We start from the raw sequence: 27,260 nt of genomic DNA, 5'->3' as shown, positions 1-27,260 counted from the left end.
GAATTGTATAAGGATGATGTCATTGTCACTTGTTGATAGATACCGTAGTCTATCATCCATCCATCCTAGAGCAGAACTGGGGTAGAAAACAATTCTTACTTCATGATAAGCAGAAAAATTGTACCTAACGCATTTTGAGTTCGCTTCCGCTATACTTTACCTCAATCCTCAATAATGTACAAATATTTTGCCGAAATTATACATTTCCCAAGTATTTTGCCTTGCGTCACTCTTGTCATAAGGTTACAACCCATGTACCCGTAAATTGAACCAACACTGGCGAAGTCAAGAAACGGAAAACACATGGGAAATATATAATTTGGGCTATATATTTAGATGTTAAGGAGAGGTAAAGCGTAGTGGAAGCATATTTAAAATCCTTTAAGAACATTTTTTTCTGCATAGTATGGCGCAAGAATTGTTTTATTAACATGTTTCCTTCTCAATAGCCTTAATACTAGGCCATTACTATAATCCGGCTTATATTCCTTTGTGCTGCAATTTTATATATTTTCGACTTGGTGGTAAAAAGCCAAAAAAAAAAATAATGTAGGTTATAGATTTAACAAATTAAAATTAACAGCTTTTAACGTATAAAATTCCACCTTAAAAAAAAGCTCAATTCTTCAAAGTGAATATAAGAATGGTCAACGTATTATTAGATTAACAAATAGATTCTAATTGTTATCTACACTTCTAATACGCATAAATTTTAGATAGTAATAAGTTTGACCCTGACGGTTGCGCATTTCTTAATTTATATATCCTTTCACTATTGTTGCTTTTGTTTACTCTTATTTAATCTTTTCCTCGAAACAGTTATGTCCTTTTTTGTTTGAGGTCAAATAGGCTGCAGTCATTCAAAAGCCATCATGTAAAATGTTTCGGGAAATTTAGATTTACATTAAACTTCCTCAAGAAGAGCTATTTGTATCGATTGATTCAGTCCGTTTTCTCCGATTTTATTCGGTTGTTAAGTCAGATAGAAGTTTGTGTTTTTTAAGTACTCTATGTCCTCTCTCTTGCCCACAGAAATAGTCAGTAATTTGGTCTTTTGATATAAAAATTCTTGAAGTGGTATCTTGCACCGGTGGTTCCGGGGGGGGGGGTCATTCTTTTTTTCTATTTGTACTCTTTTTAAAAAATAAATTTGTCAATTTGGTCAATTATTGGCACCCTTGTCATCTTACCCCCCCCCCCCCCCCCCGTGGATTTTGCTCTAGATGAGCCCCTGGTATCTTGGATGCCTAACAAATATTATTTTCACTTCTTTCATCCCTAAAAACCAACCGGAAGACATTTTTTCAGTTTTTTCGTTCTCCTGTAAAGCTTATGTTGTTTAGTATACCCAAGGGCGTATCCAATATTATTGTACTGGGGGGGAGTATAGTTTTTTGTACCCTTTTGATGTAAAAAACATCAAAAGTTTGCTTATATACATTTTTGCGTCTGATACAAATTTCAGAGGGGGGAGGGTTCAAATCCTGTACCCCCCTGGATACAGTTCTCAGCATACCACGTTTTGAATCACGAAACCAAAAAAACTATGGTCGATGTTTCTGGTTTTCTAAATGAAGAACTTGGCGTTTAATTTATTTGCGCAAGAATGTGTAAAGCTTGAGCAAAATATTACTAGGGCCGGAATCAGAAGATTCTTCTTGAAGGAAACTATCCCACTCTGCCAGAGACCTCTGCAGGAATTTTTCCGGAAGATTTAAGAATGTTTTTTTTTTTTGCGAAGAAGTAATAATAAAAATAAATGTATTTGAAAATCTGAATAAGAAATTCAAGAAAATCAAGTATTTTGAGGGCCTGGCCCCAAGGACCCCTAAGTGCGTGCCTGCCTTCTAGATATGTGGATATTTGTACAACCTTTAGAGCAAGATAAATTTTCTGGGGGTCCAGTGTTTTAATTCTTGGGAGTTCCTCCTCTTAACCTAACCCCTGCTCCCTGTTTACGGGTATACCCTTTTGTATTCCCCCCTCTCTTAAGTACATCCTTCCCTCTCATTATTCTCCGCTTTGTTTTTACCCCAAATCTAGCTAGGCCCAATTCTTCGGTTCAGTTTCGATTTCACTTGAAGAAGCTCAAAATCTTACTCAGTTGTGCAGCAAGCCCCCGAATATCTCAATTTCAGTTTTATTCTCTATGATTTCCACTACCCTGTCCCCAGATTCCTCTTTTTCTAATGTAATAAATCTTTTTTTTCTCTACATGTTTCCAGATTAGTCTGGACTCAGATATGTGCACAGGACGGAGTTTCTTCCACATTTTTAATAGGCCTGTTTTTTCACTCATCAATGTGCTAAGATCTTACATCTTTTGTCAGAAAACGCTTAAAAGTGAAATCTTTGAACAAAGATCTTACATCTTTGGTCGTTTTTGTGCAAACGTCTTTCATCATTCTGCTCTGATCAGCGGTCTGAGAACATTGATGAGTTGATCATCAAAGTTCTCTCATCATTGTTCTATATGGCAGAAAGATGGCGTCTTTCACGTATTTTGCCAACATCAGCGAGCTATAAGATCTTAGAACAAAGATGAGTTGAAAACCGATAATCTTTGCAGAAAGATGTAAGATCTTAGTGCTAAAAAACGGGCCTAATATAGTTAGCTTGTTATCTACTGTTTTGACCCTTTGCCTCGCCTATTCCTCCAGGTGTCTTGGCCCTCCCCTAATAAATTCCTTTAGATCTGCCAGAGATAGGCCGATAAAAAGTTTTTTTCGAAAATATTGTGTGTTAAAGGCTACTTTAATACTACTAATACTGACAACTCAGTGCAGTACCGAGCCACCTGGGACCAACAAAGCTACACGCGCTCTGCTTCCATCGCAGTCGATTGCGATCCCTCTTTTAGCCTTCCCAAGAAGTTCTAGTTTCCCTTAGATCTTTCCTTATAACCTTCTACCACCCCAATCGGGGACGACTTATTTTTCGTTTTGCCCTAGATATTTGGCTGGAAAGCACGATCTGTCATCGTGTCCTAGTCATCTCAACCTTCCTCTCATTGTCAAACAGTTCGTGCTAACGAACAAAAAAATCGGATTTTTATGCTGATTTCAAATATATAAGTTTCATTGTTACGGGTAGTTTCACTTACGTGAGAGGATCTTTCCATGGACGATGTTTCCTTGGGGGAAGGGACATTTCTATGAAGGGGGCGTCGGATTTCCCAACATTATTTAAAAAAAGGATCAAATATTAAATAAAAAAACTAGTTTTTTCAACTGAAAGTAAGGAGCAACATTAAAAATTAAAACGAACAAAAATTATTACGTATACGAGGGGGTTCGCCCCCTAGTCAATACCTCGCTCTTTACGCTAAAGTTATTTATAGTACTATCAAAGGAGCTATCTATTTTAATGAAGAGGCCTTTGTGATTCAGGAATTTGTGATTCGAACAAAATTCAAAATTTAGCGTAAAGAGTGAGGTATTGACTAGGGGGCAAACCCCCTCATATGCATAATAATTTCTGTTCGTTTTAAGTTTTAATGTTGCTCCTTACTTTCAGTTGAAAAACTTTTTTTTGTTTAATAACCCTAAAAAGCTGGATAGAGCAATATTTTTCGTTCAGTTCGTGGTAACGAACTGTAAGTAATAAGCGTTTAGTAAATAAAGAAATTTCCTTAATTTAATTTACAGAAATACTTGAACGGGCTTTTTAGGGAATTGGATTCCCATCCATCCATGCCGCTGTGGGACGGCATGACTATTAGCATTTGCATTGACTAATATATATATATATATATATATATATATATATATATATATATATATATATATATATATATATATATATATATATATATATATATATATATATATTATGTTATTTGTGTAGATTTGAAAAAGAACATTATTCCACTATTCCTTTTCTATAAAACATTGGGGAATAGATCGTCTTTGTAATTCTTAAAAAAAAAACTTAAGAAACTCGGGCATAGCGAATTTTTATACCCAGAATCGGGCTAATTAGATTTCTTGTTATGTTGTTCAATGGACCAAGGTTTTTACAACTGCAAACAAATAACGAATTCCTTCCGCAGTGTAAATCACCCGTATAATACAGTTTTTTAATTTATCTTTAGACTTGCATAGATAAGGAGAATTGCGAAGTGGAAAGCAGTTATAAGCTGGGCAATTATCACGCTAATTGCCAATGTTGCCAACCGCATATTGTTTTTTTTTCAAACTGACATTTTAGAAGAATTTTAGATCTTTTTTGAAGTTTTATGCGTATCAGTTCTATGAGCCATTTGAAGGCAATTGGAGACCCCAAATAAACACAAATAAATACATGTGGTAATACTGGCAGTTTCTGAATTTAACTCATCCCAAAAAATAGAAAGAAAATGATACAAAATAAAGTTACCAGGCTCCAGGATCGTGATGTATTTTGGCTAAGATCTAATATTAAGATCCAAAAAAAGTATTTGAATTCTGCGAAGATCGTCTTGATTACAGATTTTTAGTTTTCATGTCACATTGCCTTGAGTAAGTTCATTGTCCTTTCTGTTCAGAACAAGAAGATGAGAAAAACTAGTAAGGACCGAGGGCAATATAACCGTAAGGACCGTGTTATAGGCTAGCTGATTTCTCGGACGATTAAGAAAATACAAGGAGCACGTCGGTCATTTACTGTGGCTATCCAAGTCCCACGGTCAAAAAGGCGGTAATTTTGTAGGTTTTGGATGAAGCTCTTGGCATTGGCATTGAAAAAAGCATACACCAAGGTCTGACAAGCTAGTTAAACACGTTTTCAGTGTTAATAAACTGACTTTTTTTGTTTTGGTAACAGTTGGACATTTAAAGATTTTGGATTTATTAAAACCTGCAGGCGTGGGTGGGAATATTTTTGGAAGGAAAATTGTTTAACGGAGAAAGCGTTCGAGCTTTTTTTTAAGTTTCCTGTGGACAATAAATGCAACTTCAATTTTTTCTTATGCCGTCTTTCTCCAAAGCAATTAATGTGACAGCATTCGTGACACTGTAACACTTTAATTATAGATTTGTTGAGTGTTTTTCACTAAATAACTGATGTAGAAATTGTTTTAAGCTTTAGTCATGCTGAAATCGCCCATTAAGTTTTGTTCTGCATTTTCTTGTATACATTGTTCATCAAAGCCATGTCTCACTTTCATTGTTTTAGCGTAAAATAGTTCTGGCTAGTTTCTCTAGCCTCCCTTTGATCAGCTTATACTTTGCCTGAAGCTTATCACCGTAACCTATCATTGTGTAATAATAGTACTTTAAATTGGATATTTCACGCATCGGTGCTTACTCTACCAAGGACATTAATTTTTTTCTCCCTGCTCAATTTTTTTGCTTTATTACTACTACTAACAAATCACCTCAGCACCAAGCCGCCTGAGGCCAACACAGCTACACACGTTCCTCCTCCATCCCAATCTATTCAAAGCCTCCCCTTTCACACCCTCCCAGGGAGTTCCCATTTCCTTTAAATCTTTCTTTATGACGTCCTCCCACCCCAGACGAGGACGACCTGTTTTCCATTTAGCCCTAGACGGTTGGCTGGAAAGGACAATCTTCGGCCATCTGTCATCCTTTAACCGCAGAACGTGCCCAAGTTATCTCAACCTTTTTTTTATTATAGCCCTAGAAAGTGGGATTGAACTACACCTTTCATACAGCCTACTGTTTGAAATACAGTCAGTCAGTCGGGTACCCAAAACAATCAATAGGTAATTTCTCTGGAAAACATCTAGCAAATCTTCATCCGCTTTTCGGAGCGCCCATGCTTCACAGCCATATTTGACCACTGTCATCGCTGTAGCTTCCAATATTCTAACCTTGGTTTGCAGACGTATCTTTCAAATTTTTGTAATTGTAAAAAAAAACGCCCTTAGCCATTCTACTTTTAACATCTTCACTGCTCCCACCGTTTTTACTAATAATACTACCAAGGTAAATGAAGTTGCCCACCTGATCAATCTTTTCATTACCCAATGCCCACCTTTTCATCTTAACATACATTTTCAAACCTATGCTAGCACCCTGAACTCGCAAAACCTCTTAATGTTCATTCATGTTGCTCACACTTTCATTTAGGATGCTTAAATAATCAGCATAGTCCAGGAGAGCTTTTCCTCCCCATTTGATTCCGTCCGCGATTTTCTAATATTTTTCTTTTGCTTGTTTTAAAAGGTAGTATCATATTTTTGTCAGTGTCGCCACGTTTACCCGTGAAAATAAATAAGCAAAACTAATTAGCTAAATTTGAAAACTTTCATCTGCAAAAATTTAAAAACTAATAATCTGTTGGTTCCTAAAGACAACTACACCCTCTAAAAAAAGCTATAGTGTACCTTCTTAAGCTGTTTTGCGCCGTTTATTTTTTGCGGATAAAATGATGAGGTTACATTTTCACTTTCCTTGGTACCTCAAAAGTTTTGACAACTCTTTGAGAGGGGGGGGTGTTTCTTTCCTTTCTTCTTTCCAGGAAAAAATTTGATTAGCGGCCCCCTCGCTGCCTCCCACAAAATTTTCAGGCCAAATTTTAACAAATCTTCATTTATTAATAAAATTATTTTTCATTTATTAATTAATTAAGAATTTGTTTTTCAATTATTTTTTATTATTCAAAATATTTAATTATTATTAATTATTTTTTTAGATATTTGAATTTTTAAGTTTATTTCTTTTTTATCAATCAATTAATAATTTGTTTATTATTATCATTTATTAACTACGCCCTATACTTTATTTTAATAAAATTAAAATTACAAATTTTTTTTTAACCGTTAGGTTATTTAGTTGAAATTTTGCACCCCTAAAATTTTTTGCGCTTGGTCTAGTGCCCCCTCTGTTCCTCCCCTAAAATCGCCTCTGAGGAGGGTACCTGCAGCCGCTGGACATTACCCTGATGATAAGCATGAAAACTTACAGGCAAAACTCAGAGCCTTATAATGTCTACTGCCATTGCTTCTAATACGTCTTTCGTGATGGCTGGGCTGTTTAGACCTCATATAAGATGTCTCTGCTACTAAGACCTTATAAGATGGGTCTGCTTCTAAGACCTTATCAATCGACTCATATTTCGTTTTTTGCCTGATTAATGGGCTAAGATCTGAGGCTAACTGATCTGTGTCAAAAGTGTATAACTGAGAAATTTTGTTGCCCAGTAGGACATTGAACAGATGACATTGATGATTTTCTCATCAGTGTCCTTAGACCACTGATCAGAGCAGATTGAGCTCGGGTTTTGTAAAAGGCCTGAGAAGTAAGATCATCTCTTCTCAAATTATAGTAGACAGCTTAATCATGTAATTGAACCAATGTTTTGCTCTAGGTCGCATCGTGTTTGCCAAAGACTGGACCCATTACCAAAAAAAAAAATCTATAGGGCTTTCACGGCCATATTCAGAGGGGGGGGGGTAGGAGATGTACCCTCCCCCCTTGGAACGTTTGTCCGGTTCGTAAAACATAACAAAAATGCATATAAGTAAATTTTTGATGTGTTTTTCAAAGTTTCTTTGTATCCCCCCTCCCCCTGAAACGCCCTTGAGGGCTTTTATCGTTTCATGAAATATTAATGCTTCTGATATTGGTCAGCGAAACTGTTTGTCTGTGACAGTTCAGTTTATTCCCTCCCCCAAATATTGCAAGCTGCTTATTTGCAATTTGACCGCGTGATTAGCCTACTTGGTTCAGTCTAATATAAAACGCACTGACCATGACGGGTCGTGGAATTTTTGAAATAATTATGTTTATTATTTTTATTATCAAGGTCTTCCTTTTGTCCTATTTTGTCATGCTGTAAATATTACAAAAAAAATGCACAGGGTTACTAAAAGATTGGCGGGTCACTTGGGATGATCCTTCCTTGGAGGAATTTTTCATGGGGGGAAGGAAATTTTTCATCAAGAAGGAATCAGATTTCCAACCATTATTAAAGAACGATCGGAAACTAAATAAAAAAACAACAACAGGTTTTTTCAACTGAAAGTAAGGAGCAATATTAAAATTTCAAACAAGCATAAATTATTACGTATATGAGGGGAGCCGCCCCCTCCTCAATACCTCGCTCTTTACACTAAATTTTTTTTTTAGTACTTTTAAAAGAGCTTTTTATTCTAATTAAACGGCCTTTGTGATTCAGGAGTAATCCTTATCGAATTGGGACAAAATTCGAACTTTAGCGTTAACATTTGCACTAATTATTACACAGGGGTCAATAATTGCACTTTAAAATTGCACTAATTATAAGATTGGAGGGGGAAATGACACCGATGGGGAAGCCAAATTTATTATCAGTGCCCCCAAACATTAATTCTGTATCCGCTCCTGATTGTAGGTGTGGTTGCTCGTAATTCCTGAAGCGACCTAGCACCAAGAGGATCTCTCGGTGCTCATGAGTTGTTGTAGAAGTTCTTGGGAGGGGACTCTTGGTACGAGAGAGAGCATACAATGCTCGTTTGGCAGTACCAAGGACAGTAAAAGTGATATTGGATTATTTGTATTGATTAAGTGGAAAGTTACAAAATAATACGATCAAGAAGAGCAGCTCGACCATTCCTCAATGAGCTGTGGATCGTCCAGCCAGAGCTGTGAGCTCTGGCTCAGGATCGTCCGAACGTTGCTGCCCTGTACTCCACTAGGTATCAGAGAGTCTAAGCCTAAGTTAATTACACAACTATATGTATATATATTAAAAACTAGCATCATCTTTCATTCATTTGCTTTTTATGAAAAAGGGCTCTACACGCCATATAAATAAATAATTGAAAAAACACGCGTAAAAAAATCAGCAACAAATACGCTGAAAACATACGGTACCTAATATCTTAAGAAGATGTTCTCTTTGAATGTTTTTGTGTATCTTTAAAAAGCTTATGTTTGAATTTTTACGGGCGAGAATCTTTTTCAAATTCAATTGAAGCGTTAACAACGTTGTCAAATTCAAATATTTATTTTTGTTTATTTTTTCACGATTCAAAGTGACAGCATTACGAATATGTGATACTACCCTGGAAACTTCATAATTTTTGAATAAAATATTTATATAAAATATTTGAATATTATAAATAAATTATTCAAAATATTTAGGTTTTGTATTTTAAAATAATGGTAGTTGGTGTGCCCACATTAAAGAGTCAGTAAAAAGGGGGAAAGCGGCCATATCGACGGTTTTTAGGAATGGTACAGTTATGGGTATTAAAAGTCTAGCAATGCATAAGAGAATAATTTTATCGAAAATTATGCCAGTTATTCATTATGGTGGGGAACTATGGGGGATGGAAGCGGCAGAACAGCTGGAGACCCTTCAGATAAGTTATTACAAAAGGCTTTTCGGCCTCCATAGAACTACACATACCCAGTTTTTGAAAGGGGAGCTAGGGCTTTTTTCGCTCCGTAAACATAGGCTAGTTCAGGTAGTTAGATTTTGGATGAAGCTAGTGCAGGTACCACGAGGTAAACTTATTAGAGAGGCCTATGAAGAGCTACTTGCTTCAGGACGTAAGAGGTCGTGGCCGTTTAGGGTTAAATCCTTATTAGACAGATTAGGATTGTCATATATATGGAATGATGGTAGAGGCCCCGCTAATAGTCAGATTGATATAATAGGAATAGTTAAACAAAGATTAGAAGATCAGGAGATACAGACATGGGGGAATGAAATTGAGAGATCTGAGACATTGTTTATAAGGAAGTGAAAAAGGTGTTTGGCTCGGAGATTTACTTTAAATTTAATTTGCCAAGTATTTGTCATATTGGTTGCAGCTGCGGGCCAACTATTTGCCTTTAAGATGGAGGAGTAAAGTATTTGAGAGAGGTAAGGGGTTCCCGGCGTCTAGGTACACGTGTCCCATTTGTAATATTGAAGAGGAAAATCTGGACCATTTCCTGTGGCTGTGCCAGGGGCTTACTGATTTAAGGGAGGGTATTTTGGGGAAAAGTAATTTTTTACTTCGGGGCATCTTGTCTCAGACGGTACTTAGCCTCATGTGTAGATTATGTAGATTTGTTGATCAGGCACTAAAGATAAGAAAGGAACTATTGTGAAGAAGATTTGTTATGGTTTGGAAAAAGAAGGCTGAAGGGAGTTTTACTTTTGTTTTCCTGTTATATTTGATGTATAGTGTATATGGCCCTGTATAAAGGCTTTTGAATACACGATTATTATTATTATTATGTTTGTGACATTGTGTGTAATTATGTGAGTTAGCTTTTATAGTATTATGTGTGCTTTTGTGCTGCAATTGTTATGTTATTTTATTTTTATTTGCTATGGGCTATGTTTAGTTATTGTTATATATGTTATTATCATGTGTTTTGACTATATATGCAACTGTATTTGTTTTTGCCATGGCCCGAAGAGGCTTTTGTTTTGCAATAAAAATCAATCTATCTATATATATATATATATATATATAAAACCAAGAGAGGTGACCAAAAATAGGAGTTTTAAAGTGTGAATAAACCTTGGATGAATTCAGGGTGGAATCATTCTTATTTTGATGTCATTAATACTTTAAATTGTGGATTTATAATCAAATACGTCCGCAGATTTTTTTGGAGGCCGGGGGCGGTCACAATAAAATTGAATAAGAACTGCCCAAAAATTTGATAAAAATTTAGGATTTCAGGGTGCCCAATATCTATGCCCTTCATGCGTGTGTCTGTCTACAAGGCTCCATTAGGTGATAACGAGAGGGCAGTGACTTCTCGCCATCTTGTGTGCATCTTGGAACTCGACGTGTACCGCACAGTTCTACTACACTTGTAAAAGGTCCGCCACGGTTGATACGCGCAACCTAGTGTACAGGGACGTACGCAGGGGGGGGGGGCCTCCGGGCCCCCCTCCCCCGAAATCTCACGATTTTTTTCATTTTCCCATAATTTTTTGATTTTTCTCACAGAATAATGGGTTTGAAGGATTTGGCCCCCTCGAAACAAATTGCCCCCCCCCCGAAACAAATTCCTGCGTACGTGCCTGCTAGTGTGCATGATTTCTGAGAGAGAACTATAATCCTTGGATTCTAGTACAAAACTAAAAAACGCAGAGATTTTAATTCGTAAATCGGTTTCCTTCCTACATCAACTGCCACAATTTCTTGGAGTCCATTGTTATGCCCTAATTCAGGAATGTTTCCTTGGTGTCAGGTGTTTTTTCTCTAAATTGTAAAAAAAAAACGAATAGAATGACATGATTTATTTAAAAACGTGATGAACTTGTAAAAATTAATTGCTTTCACTTTCAATTCCAGTGTTAGACAGCCTTGGGAATCACCCTATTTTGATTATCTATTGTTTCTAATCGTTCTCATTGTTGCACAAAAAATTTTCTGTACACTTGCTGCCTATATCTTGGAGTTCCTAAAGTACTTGGTCCTATATTCCCGTGAAGATTACAATCGTGTCTTGTCATCAAGACGTTATGTCTTTTGCTTAGGCTTTGTTCAGACACACCAACAAATCGGTCCGCTTTGGTGGGAATGCGGTCACTGACTGATTTTAAGTGGGAAAAAAGTTTAGTCCAAAAGTCATCTTTCTCAAAGTTCAAACCCATCGTTTTCAGGAATCTATATTTCTTGAAGGAATCTTTTAAGTTAATTGAAAAGTACCAGGAGACCGAGTGAAAGAACTTTAATTTTATTTCAATTCACCTTTTTGGTTTTAGACAAATTATTTCTGTTCATTTATTGCGACAAATTATTTTATACTATCGACAACCAAATTAAATTGTAATATGATTTTTAAAATATTTGGCACAGCCGCTCATCTTTAGCAAAATCTATTATGCATATTCCAAGTATTTTTGATGTCATTCATATGAAAAATGTTGGAAATATTCTACTATGGAAAAGAAGCATTCCAATGAAAGATTAAACTACTGCGGAAGTCGAACCAACAACCTGCGGATGAGAAGTTCAACACCCTATCCACTCCACTAAGCAGGCTTGAATATAAGGCCAAATAAAGGGTGGGGGTTAGGGTGTTTGAACTCCTCTCCTTCCAAAATTTTGTCCGAGTCGTAAAAAGACGTTACAAAAATACATATAAACAAATTTGTGATGTTTTTGATGTTTTTTTCTACCCCCTCTTAGGCAGCGCGATTGCGCTGCCTGAGATAGCCCTGGCTCTCAAGTCTCATCCCTTCCACCAAGTTGATAATTCAAAATTGACTTATGAAAAATTTGTTTTGGGTTACTTACTTAAAAAATTTAAATGGAACAAATTTCTCAGACAAAACATCGCACCAGCGATAATCTTTTTTTTGCTAAGATATTTTCTAAGAAAAACTCTAAATAGAAAATGGCTAAGTAGCTGGATCCGACGAGTCGCCAACTTGCCACCACCTGGTGTACATCTTGAAACGACACGTGTGCCGCACAGTTCTACCACGCATGCCATAATTCTGCAACGCGTGGTACAGTTCCCACAACGATTTGGACGCTTGGAACGCACCACCTGGTGTACATATTGGAACGCAACGTGTGCCGCACAGTTCTACCTCGCATGCCATAATTCTGCAACGCGTGGTACAGTCCCCACAACGATTTGGACGCTTGGAACGCACCACCTGGTGTACATCTTGAAACGAAACGTGTGCCGCACATTTCTACCTCGCATGCCATAATTCTGCAACGCGTGGTACAGTCCCCACAACGATTTGGACGCGTGGAACGCACCCCCTGGTGTACCTATTGGAACGCCACGTGTGCCGCGCATTTCTACCTCGCATGCCATAATTCTGCAACGCGTGGTACAGTCCCCACAACGATTTGGACGCTTGGAACGCACCACCTGGTGTACATATTGGAACGCAACGTGTGCTATATAGTTCCACCACACATGGCACAAGGCCGCCACGCGTGGTACAATCGCTGTTTCGAAAACTCGTTGTTCTCTCGGTTGACTTACTGTATCGTGTAAATGTTGTTGATATAACATGGTGACTTATTTTTTAAAATTCGATTTTACTATTTTATTTTCCTGGGGCTGATCAATATGGCGAATGATCATGTTGACAAATTGGCGATATGTACATCTGCATATAAATAAAACCTGTTGATTAAACCCAAATTTTATTGCCTTATGCTTTTAGTGAAGTAATGCTAATTATTTGAACATAATCATTAAACTACCAAGAAGGCGAGTTTCGTCTGTTTGGCGAATGAACACGTTGATAAATTGACAATATATCATAATTCTGGTTTGATGAATTGATAGTTCTTTAAATAGTGAATTGTTTTTTTTCTTTTGGAGGGGTTCAATAATATATTTTTTTTTATATCTTCAATAAGAAGTGCCCAGAAATTCAGGAAAATTTAGGATATCGAGGGCGGGGTGGGGGGGGGAACTGAGGCCCGCCTCCTCTATGTGTGTCTGATCCAGTTATATAAATATCTTGTCTTTTTGGTGCATTACAACTGTAGGCTTTTAGTAAAATTGCACATTCTACGGGGAGCATACACCTTATAGTTTGTTATGTTAAGACGAAAATAAAGATGATGATGAATTCTTGGCGATTTTTATTGCCTTACACCGATTAGGACTATCTTGGCAATTAAATGTTGTTTTGATAGGGCTATCATGGCAATTACAAAGATGATGATAAATTCTAGGTGATTTTCATTGTCTTGCACCGATTAGGGCTATCTTGGCAATTAAATGTTGTGTTGATAGGGCTATCTTGGCAATTAAAAAGATGATGATAAATTCTAGCTGATTTTAATTTTTTTGCACCGATTAGGGCTATCTTGGCAATTAAATGTTGTGTTGATAGGGCTATCTTGGCAATTAAAAAGATGATGATAAATTCTAGGTGATTTTCATTGTCTTGCACCGATTAGGGCTATCTTGGCAATTAAATGTTGTGTTGATAGGGCTATCATGGCAATTACAAAGATGATGATAAATTCTAGCTGATATTCATTGTTTTGCACTGATTAGGGCTATCTTGGCAATTAAATGTTGTGTTGATAGGGCTATCTTGGCAATTAAAAAGATGATGATAAATTCTAGGTGATTTTCATTGTCTTGCACCGATTAGGGCTATCTTGGCAATTAAATGTTGTGTTGATAGGGCTATCTTGGCAATTAAAAAGATGATGATAAATTCTAGCTGATTTTAATTGTTTTGCACTGATTAGGGCTATCTTGGCAATTAAATGTTGTGTTGATAGGGCTATCTTGGCAATTAAAAAGATGATGATAAATTCTAGGTGATTTTCATTTGTATTGCACCGATTAGGGCTATCTTGGCAATTAAATGTTGTGTTGATAGGGCTATCTTGGCAATTAAAAAGATGATGATAAATTCTAGCTGATTTTAATTGTTTTGCACCGATTAGGGCTATCTTGGCAATTAAATGTTGTGTTGATAGGGCTATCTTGGCAATTAAAAAGACGATGATAAATTCTAGCTGATTATCATTGTCTTGCACCGATTAGGGCTATCTTGGCAATTAAATGTTGAATGTACCGCACGTAATGTACAATAATTGATATGATGAACAGTTTCAGAGGCTCTAAACCACGATCATGCCACATGAATTACTGTTTTATGTTTTTTGGACGTATTGTACATTGTTTGGCAATGTTGTGCGGTAAAACTATCTAGAATTAAAAATTGGATCTCTCTTGTGTTGTCGTAAAATAAGAATACCTTGACTGGCTTTCACCAAAATTGTCAGCTCAGCGGGCTTAATAGACTTTTCCACAGATTTTGTTTTTAATATTTTACACAGCGGTGTCAATCTACAGAAATGTAGGAGGGAAGGGGCATGATTTTTTTTTCAAATTTAAAAATAAAGATAATATGTAGGGTACTTGTGCATACTATGGTACCCACAAAAGAAGTCAAGTTTGGTCAATGCTAATGAAATATAATAAAAAAGGATGAATATATAATAGTTTAGAAACAAATTTGGGCTATATATTTGCACATTTGGGGGGAGGGTGGGGGGTAAAGTATATCATATATTAAATACGTAACCTAACCTAGGTCCCCCCCCCCCTAAACCGTAAAAACGACAGTTTAAATATCGTAAACGCAATGAAAACCACGCTTTGTATTTCATTTCTCTATTGGAAATACCCGTTTGGCGGGTTTCGTCGCTCGTTTCCTTGATATAGTTATAGCGGTGGGTACCAGATTGTGCACAAGTACCAAAAGTAGATACTTTTCGAAACCTAGGCACGTCGATTTTACTTTTTTTTTTTTAAATGGAACTACAAATTAAAAATGTTTTTCAAAATATTGAGGAAGAGGGGGAGGGGGCAATTATTACCCTTAGAATTTAACTATTATTCGCTTTGTAACCACAACTTTCAGTTTGACTTTCCACATTTTTCGGCATATGCAACTAAGCACTAGGCTCTATGTTTAAATGGGAGGCCTTAAAGGGAGCTTGACCCGTTTCAAGGCAGAGTCTAGGTAGACATACATGTGAACACCACTTTATGTAAACAAGTAAATTCAAGAAAGAAAAGATATATTGTCGCTGTTACGCCTAAGGCTTAGGTCTAAGAGAGCGCGAATATTGCTTCGCCTAACGAAAATTACTTCGCCGAGCCACAAAAAGACCTTCCGAAGCGAAAAATTTGCTTCGCCCCGAAAAAAATCGTGTAGCGTGGCGATATTTTTCAGAAAAATAGAGAACTTTCAGTTTAAAAGTAAGGTTCTTCAAGATTGGTTCTGTGTGTTTTTTTTTTATATTTACGCCAGGGATAACAATTTACGAAAACGCAAGGGGGGCAAGGATTTTCCCAATAAAGTTTCAAAAGAAGTTATTTTTTTTAAATCTAGGCAGGTCGGTTTTGCTTATTTTTTTTTTGTGGAAATACCAAACAAGCTGTTTTTTTTCTTCAAAATCTTGAGGAAGAGGGGGGGGGCAATCATTATCCATAAAATGTATGTATTGTTCGCTTTGTAACCACAACTTTCACTTAAAAAATAAATTTCTTATAAGAAGGACACTATACCGTTTCCAAATCGGTTTTATTTATAATATTCGTTATTTATATAATATTTGTAATATTATTTGTGTACGTAATATTTATAGTAATATCCATAATATTTATAATTATAAAATTTATAATATGGATAATATGTATAATATAATATTAGAATATTAATATTCAGTGAAATTATTTACTAAGAATACATACTGTACTACTTTTTAGGGATTTTTGGCCTTTCATCGTTCGTAGTGACAAAGATTTATCAAGATCGTTAACACCGGTGTTCAGCTCACAATTCTTTGTAAAACCAACCCCCGTTTTTAACGTAGTATCAACCAGAGCAATTCCTAAGGTTGGTGGTGCCCGGGTAAAAATTAATTACAGCGCCCCCTCCCGACTCAAATATAAGCAAAAACGCCGAATCAAAGTGAAAAAACAAAGGGCAATTCCCCAGCCGTGGGGTCCCTAAGCCACGGCGGCCGATGCAACTGCCCGGTTGCCCTCTCCTCTAGGAACGGCTCTGATATCAACTTAACACGAAATAGTTAGCAATGGATAACGTTTGGGTAATGCCAAACCCGGAAAAATGGAAGTACAAGTTCTCTCATAAGTTGTGTGATAGCATGAGGGGGAAAAATGAGGGGGGTGATACATACAAGAGTTATGCAGCAATATTGCTCATAGATCGTGCACTAAATTTTCTTGGAAATACACCACTAGCAAAACCTTAAAATGCCTGGCGATCATAATGTCAATATCGATTGCGTGGAATACCTCCGATTTCCAATTCCAATTAATTAATGATTTCCAATTAATAACGTTGATTGGTTGATAAATAATTTGTGTTTCTTCACGGCTCGCGGGACGCAGGGTGCTGACCGATGAAGTAGACCATATTAACAGTAAAACTAAGGTTACCGTGTTTCAAATGAGGTTACAGAACTGACTATTTGCCAAATTCGTTTTTGGCAATGACGAACAAAGCGATTATTCCAATATGCCAGTTAAATCGTGATTTAGTGCGTTATTGAAGAATATCGATATATTCATGTTTTTGAATCGGATTATCAACGCTCCACATGCTAAAAATCGATATTGACTCTTTCATATTTTGACATTGTGAGGAAATGGAAGACCCCCTTCTTAAAAAATATAATCAGATTACTGTTTTTATCTTTGCGTGGTTCTCGTATTTAACTCCTACTTAAATTGGCTATGCTCATTTACAGTATTATCCTTTTTCTTACATGTTTGCCGCTATTATAAAAGAGGCGTGAACACAGGGAGGCGTAAACCTTTCTGGCATCTCCTTATCAAAAGTTTCATTATTTCTATTAATTTCTCCCCATAACTTCATATTTTAAGTTGTCTATTTGTGGAGGAGGGGGACTGGTTAGCGTACTGGATCCTTTGGACCATTCTTAGGGTAGTATATAACCAACTGGTTCCCCAGTGGGCTGGCATGTACGATAGGTCAACACACATACAACCAGGAGAGATACCTTCGTACCATAAGTCTTATTGGAACATGTTGACATTCAGGAAAATTACATTGATTCCATTGGTTTCTCCGCAAAAGCCGCTTCCAAAGATGCTGATTTTCTCGCTGTTGATCTGTGCTGAAAAAATGGTTCAATATGGTTCATGAAAAAATAGTTTTTTTTTACTAGATATTAACGAGGTGTCCCCAGCTTATGGACCTTGTGCATCCTGATTGAGCAGTTGTGCTCAATCAGGAGTCTGGAAGTTGGAGATTATAGTTTTTGGATTCTTAGTTTTGAACCTAAGAATTTTTCGGAAATCGGGATGTGAAATGCCGAGGATGTACGTACAGCTGGACTCGCGAAGCTGGCGTATCATTAATATATAACAAAACCCCCCAAAAATAAAATGCTTGTGGACTGGTGACAACTGAGCTAGAAAACATTATTACACTTTTTATAAAGATACATCTTTCTATATTGCTACTGCCAAAAGCGTATCCAGGATTTTTTTTGGGGAAGGGGCTACATAAAAAAGTATAAAGAAACGCATCAAAAATTTTTTGTATGCATTTTTGTTACGTTTTTACGAGTGAGAAAAGGTTTGAGGCTTCTCAAGCCCTGTACCCCCCTTCTCCCTCGGATGCGGTCTTGGCTACTGCTCCCATTATTACTAACTACTCGTTACAACGTCAAGCTGCCTGAAGCCGGCACAATCCTCTTCCTCAATTTCAGGAGAGTAGTTTGCGAAGTAGCAGAGGCTGCAAGGAAGAGAGATAAGAGAAGTATCTAGAAATATTAGTGAAAACACTACAACAGACTCGTCGCAGCTCTAAGCTGCCGGAGGAGGATATTCTGACGGACTATCCTTTTTAATGTCTGTTCAAGGCTTCTGCTTCGGCTACCTCCCTAGAAATGCCTAAAGTATAGACCTACCTTTTGATTGTATTTTGGTCTTATCTGTGGCATCCGGCCTTCCTTTTGCCCATTTGCCCATCCTTGCCCATTCTATTAAAAATTCTCGAGTGATACAGGCAATGCTCTGCCCAGGATTGCTGATCCTTGAAAACGTATCAAATATTTGTTGTGTACGTTTTGATTACTTTTTTACGAGTCGGCCAAAAGTTGGGGGGTTCAAATCCAATAAACTCCTTAGATACAGTCTTGGATGCGGGGTTTGTCTGTCTTTAAGACATGTCCATGCCACTTAAAGCTTTTCTTTTATAATATCCAGTACTAACTGCGATCAAATAGTCTCATTCATAATGAGTAGCATTTCTACCATTTTCACTACGCATATAAACCTTTTTTTTATGAAAAGTTCTATTGAAACGAATTTGTCAGGAAGGACTCTTGCCCTTTTTATTTTTGTCCAGATACAACTTTCAGTATTTGTTTGATTTAGCATAGCTCAGGGACATTCAGATTCATCTTTAACCATAGAATCAAGACATAGAACCAGGAAGTGTCTTGCTAAAGCCAAAGATCATGAAACGCGTGATGTTCTTCGGAGACTGTAATTACATTTTTTCTGATTACAACTGAATGGAAAAATAATCACAAATCAAAATGACTGGTAGTCTAAGGGGTTAACCGCTCTCAGAAATCATGTACACCACGTGGCGCGTGTGTCAAGCGTGGTAGAATCATGGCAAGCGTTTTGGTAGTGTGCCAAGCATTTTGGGTGACTACCAGTGTCGACTCCGCTCTAAATGGGTACCTGGAGATATCCGGGGATGGCAAAAGTAGATATGGGTGTGCAAAAGCACAGGATGGCTGACAACCAACCCCTTATTGCACTTCTTGGCTGAAGGGCTATGAAACGGAGATCCTAACCACCAGTAGAGATTGTAAAATCTAATTCCGTATTCTTTACCTTTTTATTTACCTTACCGAGTGTGGTGAAACTATGCACCACACATGGTGGATACTTGATCCTAGATGTACACCAGATAGTGGGAAGATGTACACCAGATACTTGATCCTAGATGTACACCAGATAGTGGGAAGATGTACACCAGATACTTGATCCTAGATGTACACCAGATAGTGGGAAGATGTACACCAGATAATTGATCCTAGATGTACACCAGATAGTGGGAAGATGTACACCAGCTACTTGATCCTAGATGTACACCAGATAGTGGGAAGATGTACACCAGATACTTGATCCTAGATGTACACCAGATAGTGGGAAGATGTACACCAGATACTTGATCCTAGATGTACACCAGATAGTGGGAAGATGTACACCAGATACTTGATCCTAGATGTACACCAGATAGTGGGAAGATGTACACCAGATACTTGATCCTAGATGTACACCAGATAGTGGGAAGATGTACACCAGATACTTGATCCTAGATGTACACCAGATAGTGGGAAGATGTACACCAGATACTTGACCCTAGATGTACACCAGATAGTGGGAAGAGGTCAATCCGTCAGTCTGTTTATTTTTGTATGGTATGAAGACGTACGTCTCTTTGGTGTTCATATATCTTCATGGCACCTGTGGCGTCAGCCTAGGAAAATCTAGGTGGTTGGACAAGGATGCACAAAAATTAAGAATAACGTTGAGGAAACATATCTGAAACTGGGGTAAATAAATGATATTTTTCAAAGATATAAGGGGCATGCCCTCCTACCACCACCCTCCAATTGACCTCTGCATGACGGCACTCAATTACAGCAATAAGGAATCATGGAGCGAATTTGATATCAATTATTGATGACATGTTTAAGCTAAAAGGACGTCAGGTCCTTCGAAATTACGATTTTTTTCTACTGCAATAGAATGTAATTTTCATCATATAGAATATGGAGAATAAATTTAGCTAGTTAATGGTGTTTAAATTCGATTTCGGTAGCCGTCTGTTGGGGCACTGTCTATGTCACAGTTCATATAATTATCTAATAGGATCAGCCCCTATCTCACCCATTTTAAAAGTCCGGACCGGCGTTCGAGTGCTTCAAAGAACGTAGAAACATAGGTGGCATCATATCTTTTCACGGGTAGACAAGTCAGACGCAAAAAAATCGAAAACAAGTGGAAACCCGCTATTAGGAATAATGCACTTTGTAACCAAGTCAGCCGCGAAACAATCGGAAACAAGTGGAAACCCGCTAACACACTGATCCATAACTGCACGAAGAAGTGAGAGGAGCTTTTTGTTCGCACCGAGAACGAAGACCAGAAATGATCTGCGATAAGCTTACTGGATAATTATACAAACTGTGATGTGAACCAAGAAAACGCTATAGAATTATAGCTGCACTACAGCGGAAATTCGCGAAAAAAATGTGGGAATTTCTGCAGATTAGTGCTTGACTCTATCACTAGTTCAGTGCCAATATTGAGTTAGAAAAGTGCTACTTGTAAACGTCAGTCTCTTTTTATCTCTTTTGGACAGTCGTTATTGTTTCTTAGTGCGCTTGGCATTGGCGCCCATAAGCTAAATTTTAGGGGGGGGGGGCTTAGCTGGTCTAATCGACACTTCCAATGCTGTATAAAAAATATCAAAAACAAAAATATAAAATATACGGCAGCATCATTCATCCAGGGGGGGGGGGCTGGAGCTCTGCCTCCCCCCCATACGGGCACCCATGGTGCTTGCTGCTTCTCTCAATTTTATTGTTCTCCTTTTTGCAGGTTGGTTCTTTAGAAGGATATTATCATTTTGTACATAATCATGTCAAGAAAAGATCCTTAAACAGAAGTGATCTTCACGAAGAAGCCCTCGTTACGGATCCCTTTGTAAGTCCTTCTTAGTTATGAAAATTTTGGACTGGCATTTATTAACTAATTAATAATTAATTAAAATTTGTTCTTCAGTTGACCTAGCTTTATTATGTATTAGTTGTAATAGTTGCAATGATATCTGGATTAACTGCAGCAATCGTCGTGCCAAAGCTGCATCTATATTCAATATAATGTCCTTGAGTTTCATCAATTTCATCGCTGTTTCTGCAAGCTTCGCATCAGGCACATATGTTGGAAATTTTTCAGGGGGGCTGAACCGAGGCTCCACCTGCGTATATCGCTGCTTCACATCTATCAATTTCATCTCCAAGACCACAACAAATTCCGCGATAAATTTTCGTTTTTCATAATATCTTTCATGAGCCCAGAGGCTAAAAACTTACAACTTAATCTGCCACGCGTCAATTTCTGTTCAACTTAGTTTTTTCTTTCTTTCTTTTAGGGTCGTGTCCCTTGAATATCCCTCTGTAAGGGAAGCATATATGTTATATCCTGCGTGGAAGTGCAGCCCGTGACACTAATAGAGGTAGATCGTTAGCAGAAGGACAAGGGGCATAGTTATAAGTTGTCACAGTAGTATGTTAGAGGGTAGTGGGCACATCAGTTTGTATTAAATGTTATCCATGAATACTTCAGAAGGTAAAGGATAAAGGTCCTATAGATACTATAGACCTTGGTGAAAAATTTTTTTCGTGTGATTTTGAGTAAACCATTGGCTCACGTCCATAATTTTTGTTGTCTATTAAATCACAGTTTACAGGTTTAAAGCAAAAAAGTGTAAGTGGAATTTTGCGGCGACGTGCTTAAGAAAACAAGAAAATTAACTTAAATGTTATGTCCTGAAATCCTCAGCTGACGTTTCGAACACCCTGGACAGTAAAGCAATTTTTTTCTCGTGTTTTTTCTCATCCCTACTTTTTTAAAAGAAATATTTTATATTGACACTAATGAAACCAGCTTGCTTGACAGTTTCAAGTACTTTAATAACATAGGTACCCATTCGCCTGAACTTTTCTAGAGGGGGTGCTAGGTCTGGACTTTTCTAGAGGGGGTGGAGTTGGGACGGATTTTAAGGAGGGTTAGAAGCACCAAAATGTACATCGTAAGTATTTTTTTCAAGTTTTCTTTGGAACAATCTTTTGGGAAAATCTCTTCGCACCCTTCTCGTATACAATTAAAATTATTAAAACTATTTCAGGGCAAAATGTTTATCTGAACGCATTTTTGGTAGCATAGAAAGGAAAATTCTGTGAAATTCCAAAGCTATGACTCTTGAATTCAACATCGTGGATATGCGAAGCTTTTTGGACATCCGACATCCAAACGTCATATACAGTAGTGACGACGATATAGAGCGATTTGAGAAATCGCTAAAGGCCCATTCACGATGAGATTTTAATAATACCGAGGTTAGGCCAGCACTCATTGAACCAATCAGTTTTCCTATATTTTTTAATCGTCTGAAAAATTCATTGTCTAAAATTAGCTCTTGCTAAATCTCAACACTAGTAAAATAGCACCGTGAATGGGCCGGGCTTTAAGCGGCGCATTTTTGTTTTACCTCCGTCAAAATCCCAAAATAGTACCTGTCACTTTCTATCTAACATAGTTACGTCAAACATCAATTTTTCAAAGCTTGTTTTTTGTACTTAATGCGGTTTTATTATGGACGGCCGCTTTGTCTATGTAACATGGACATTTGACTCCTCCTATCCGTGATTCCACCGTTATTCTCATTCTGTCAGACTGAATTTAGCGATAGCGACCTTCGATATGTAGAATCTAGAGCCTATATAGTAAAAAAAAGACCAGTTTTAGGCCTTGAATGTCCTGATCTTGACATATTTAAAATTAAGCGGTCAATGATTTGTTTAAATTTTGTAATTTAAGTCAAAAATTGCCTCTAGTACGGTAAAATTTCAAAGAATTTGTTCATGCGAAATAGCAGGAGAATGTGGTTTGTGGTTGTCTCCTTTTATCTCAGTGAATTCGCGTGTTTGATGGTAGGCGAGTTCCCAACTTCTCTAATTACAGGGCTGCCATATCGTTCGATTCAGCTCAGTTCAGCTCAGAGCTTAAGTTTGATTTCAGCTCAGCTCGTATAAATTTAAAACCACTCACTCACCATCAAATCATGAAAAACAATCCTATTAATCCTAATTTCTTACCTCTAGGAATAATGCTGTTGGTGAACCGCAAAAAAAAAAAAAAAAAAAAAAAAAAAAAAAAAAAAAAAAAACCTACTTGCATGTGGGACCCATTCGGCCTCACTAAATAAAACCCCTAAATTAATTTACCCTAAAAAACTATTCTACTATTCAGTAGGAGATGAATCAGCGTTGGGGGCTAGGGAGTTTGAACCCCTCCCCCTGAAATTTTTGTCTGACTCGCAGGAACGTAGCAAATTTGCATATAAACAAAGTTTTGATGTGTTTTTGAAGTTTTTTGTACCCCCTCCTCTCGAACATACATCCTGGACACGGTCTTGCATAGAGGTCCCATTGTTTTTTAGTAAGCCTCCTCCCCCCCCCTAAGAGAGGTATTTTTCTGCACCTGCTATCAAAACTTAAAACCGTGGTTTAGACTTCTGAATACAAATAGTCTGATTTGTAGCCTACTACAGGTATGGAAAAAGTTCCAAAGATGCCAGTAGCAGAATTCGACAGAATTCCAAAAGCTACCGAAACTTTAGCAGCACAACTTGTGGGTTTTGACAGATTTTCTTTGAGCAAGAAATACTTTAATATGTAAAAATGGTATTTTCAGGAAAAAATCTGCCTACAAATTTCACTAGGCCATGAAAACTGCCAAATAGTATGGCTACTGTGCTACCCCACTTTTTGCACGGCGGGTCTACTAAAATTCAATAAGAATCTGGCAGCGTTTTCCAAAGTGTGGGTCGTGGCCCGGCACTGGGCCATGGAAAACTTCAGCAGGATCGTGAAGAAAAAATTCATATTTTTTTTGAAAAATTCTGGAAAAATGGGTCAAGTTTATAATCTGAATAAAATCTCGTCTATCAAATACCCAACATTTTACCGAATAACACAAGAAAATGGAGAGCGATCATAAGACACTTTGTTTCCATGGAATGAAAGTCTTGGAATTATGGAAATATAGAATGGAAGTCTCCATTGTATGAAAGTCTTTGACCACCACTGTCTACAAAACATCCTGAGATTCGATCCTCCGACAGGATCTCAGATGCTGATGTGCGTTTCCGCTGCTGTAACATCCACCCCACAGCCTCGATAGTCAAACAGAGAAGACTGCGGTAGTGCGTTGGTTTGGCCTTATACTGAGAAGACTCAATGACCGCATCATCAAGAAAGTGCGTCTAGCTGCTCCTTCGCCAGTTGGCGAAGACGTCTTGGTGGTCAGCTGAAGAATTGGTGGGTAATTATCAAAAACGACCTCAACACCATTGGTGAATTTCGAAAGTTTGGCAGTAAGTGGTGAGAGTTGCTGGCTCTGGTTTGTTGCAGACCTGGCACAAGATCGCGACAAATGGGAGTCAACCATACGGAGTCTTCCTGATGCCGGTTGAGGCGTCTGCGTCTGGTCCTGCAGCAAGTACAAGTAAGAGTCACTTCATTATCAAGCTGCCAGGTATTGCAGGTTTTGCTGCAATAGTATTGCAAAGTCAGCCAACAGAACAAGAAGTACTTTCTCAAGACTAAAAAATAAGCGAGACACGAGTGAGTCACTTAATATGGCTTGGCCATGTCCTAAGAAGGCCCAATGACCGCATCATCAAGCAAGTGCCTCTAGCTGCTCCTTTGTCAGATTAGCGCAGGCGTCCTGGCGGTCAACTGAAAAATTAATGGTCGGCTGTCAAAAACGACCTTGGTGCCATTGGTAGATTTCGGAAGTTTGGCAGAAAGTGATGCTGCTGGCTCTTGTTTGCTGAAGACCTGGAACAAAATCGCGACAAAATGGTAGTCAACCATGCGGAGTCTTCTAGATGCCGGTGAGGCGTTCACGTCGGGTCCCGCAGCAAGTACAAATAAAAAGTACTTTATTTTGTATTATAATTCACGATCTCTTTCAAAAGAAAACTTTTAAAACGCCAGTTTCAGCTAAAAGACGAAGCTCTTGTTATTTCTGAATGAATACTCAATATACGAAGATGCTAATTTCCCATTTAGGGATATATTCCACGATTTGAGCGTTAAATAAAAGTAGTTAATTTATGCGACATGTTTGATGCATTCAATGAATTGAACTTAAACCCGAAAGGCTTTCGCTTAAATATGTATTTAATTTAAAAAAAAAACCTCCCCAACGTGCAAAGAGATAGCCCAATCTATATATACTCCATGAATTTCCCGTCGCTTGTTGCCGTTGACATAAAGTAATTGGAAGAAAAGAGTTAGCCTATGGAAATACACATAATTTGGGCTATTTGGACTATATGTACTCTATGAATTTCGCGCCGCTTGTTGCTGTTGACATTGCTTGTTTGCCGTCAAATTAGTTTGAAGAAAAGAGTAAGCCCATGGAATACAGAATATATAATTTGGGCGATATATTTGCGTATTAGGGTTGAGGGATGTTGTAAAGTAATGTGATGCACTTTTAGAAATGATATGAGCAGGTATTTTATAATTTTTAAAAGTAGTCTTCGCAATTGATTATTATACTCCACCTATAGTGTCTGCCAGGTCCACGTTTTCTTTTGTTATAAAGGGCATAAATTTATGGAATAATTTGGATAATGATATGAAGAAACTAGAAAATTTTAGTGGTTTTATAGCAAAATTGCAAGAAAAATTATTAAGTATGTATGAATTCTAGTTTTGTTTGTTTTGGAGGTGACTTGATTCGATTTAATTTAAATTAAGTTGTAGTTGCTTGTTGGTTTGTGAGTGCAACCCACAACATGAATATGGTATATAGTTGCTGTCCCTGTAGCACAGTTTATATAATTATCCAGTATGATCATTCCCTATCTCACCCATTATAAAAACCCGGACCGGGGTGCGAGTGCTCCAGAGAACGTAGAAACATAAGCGGCATCAGATCTTTTCACGGGTAGACAAGTCAGACGCGAAACAATCGGAAACAAGTGGAAACCCGCTATTACGAATAATGCACTTTGTAACCAAGTCAGCCGCGAAACAATCGGAAACAAGTGGAAACCCGCTAACACACTGATCCATAACTGCACGAAGAAGTGGAAGGAGCTTTTTGTTCGCACCGAGAACGAAGACCAGAAATGATCTACGATAAGCTTACTGGATAATTATATAAACTGTGCCCTGTAGTATTTTTTTTTTTTTTTTTTTTTTCTTTTCTTTTCTCTCTTTTTTTCTTTCTTTCTTATTATAGTGAATTTAAATGACGTTATATGTATGTATTTTTTTTCACCTGTTTCATCCCACGTCAACCGTTTGGTATTGGGTGAATCATATGGATTTTTGTGTTTAAACTTTTTGTTAAAGTTAATTAAATATATCACTATATATATAATTTTAGATTGTTTACTCTAGAGCAGCTAACCACTACAATAATACCGTATATTGTTGCATTGTCAAAGTAGTATCAAAGCGTAAGCGAAAAAGCGGTACAATTTCTTCACCACCTATGCATGTGAAGCTACGTTCTCAGGCTTTGTTTATTTAAAAAATTATTTTAATTAAAATAATTTAAGCAATTATTTTATTTAAAAAATTAAATTATTATTTTAATTTAAGAAATTTAAGTAATTATTTTAATAATTTTTTTCAATTAAAAATTAATCGTTTAATTAAAATAATTATTCATTTAATTAAAAAACTATTTAAAAATATTTTAATTGAATTAAGTTAAAATAATTATTTAAAAATAGCATCAAAACAAATTGGATGTCCAACCTAAATTAAGAATAAAATTAATATAATTAATTCCTAATTTGAAATTGTTATTTGATGACAGACATTATTCTTTTCGCACTAAGGACAAATTATGTAGAATAAAAAGTATACTTCATTTACCAAAGTTTTAAATGAACACATTGATTAAATTTTTAGTTACTTATATTTTTATACCATAGTTATTTTGAAATCTTTGAGTATAATATAAGCAAACAAATAACTGGAT

The 27,260-nt window shown here is 37.1% G+C and overlaps 1 protein-coding gene across 4 annotated transcripts in view; it reads left to right on the top strand.

Moving 5' to 3' along the window:
- LOC148939277 (furin-like protease 2) overlaps positions 1-27,260 on the top strand; it is a 137,107-nt gene that overhangs the window by 10,090 nt on the left and 99,757 nt on the right. For all 4 annotated transcript variants that reach the window (XR_016143538.1, XR_016143537.1, XM_089106997.1 and 1 more), the window contains exon 3: positions 21,069-21,173. Coding sequence is in view for 2 of the 4 variants with exons in the window: in XM_089106997.1 (XP_088963123.1) it covers positions 21,069-21,173 (105 nt within the window). In the remaining 2 variants the exon portion in view is untranslated. The remainder of the gene's footprint in view (positions 1-21,068; positions 21,174-27,260) is intronic.

This window comes from Artemia sp. Qi Xiang Cuo, chromosome 21, assembly GCF_049724085.1.
Source record: "Artemia sp. Qi Xiang Cuo chromosome 21, ASM4972408v1, whole genome shotgun sequence".
Lineage (NCBI taxonomy): Eukaryota > Metazoa > Arthropoda > Branchiopoda > Anostraca > Artemiidae > Artemia > Artemia sp. Qi Xiang Cuo.
Note: the sequence above shows the minus strand (reverse complement) of the source record. Positions and strands in the feature narration are given on the sequence as shown.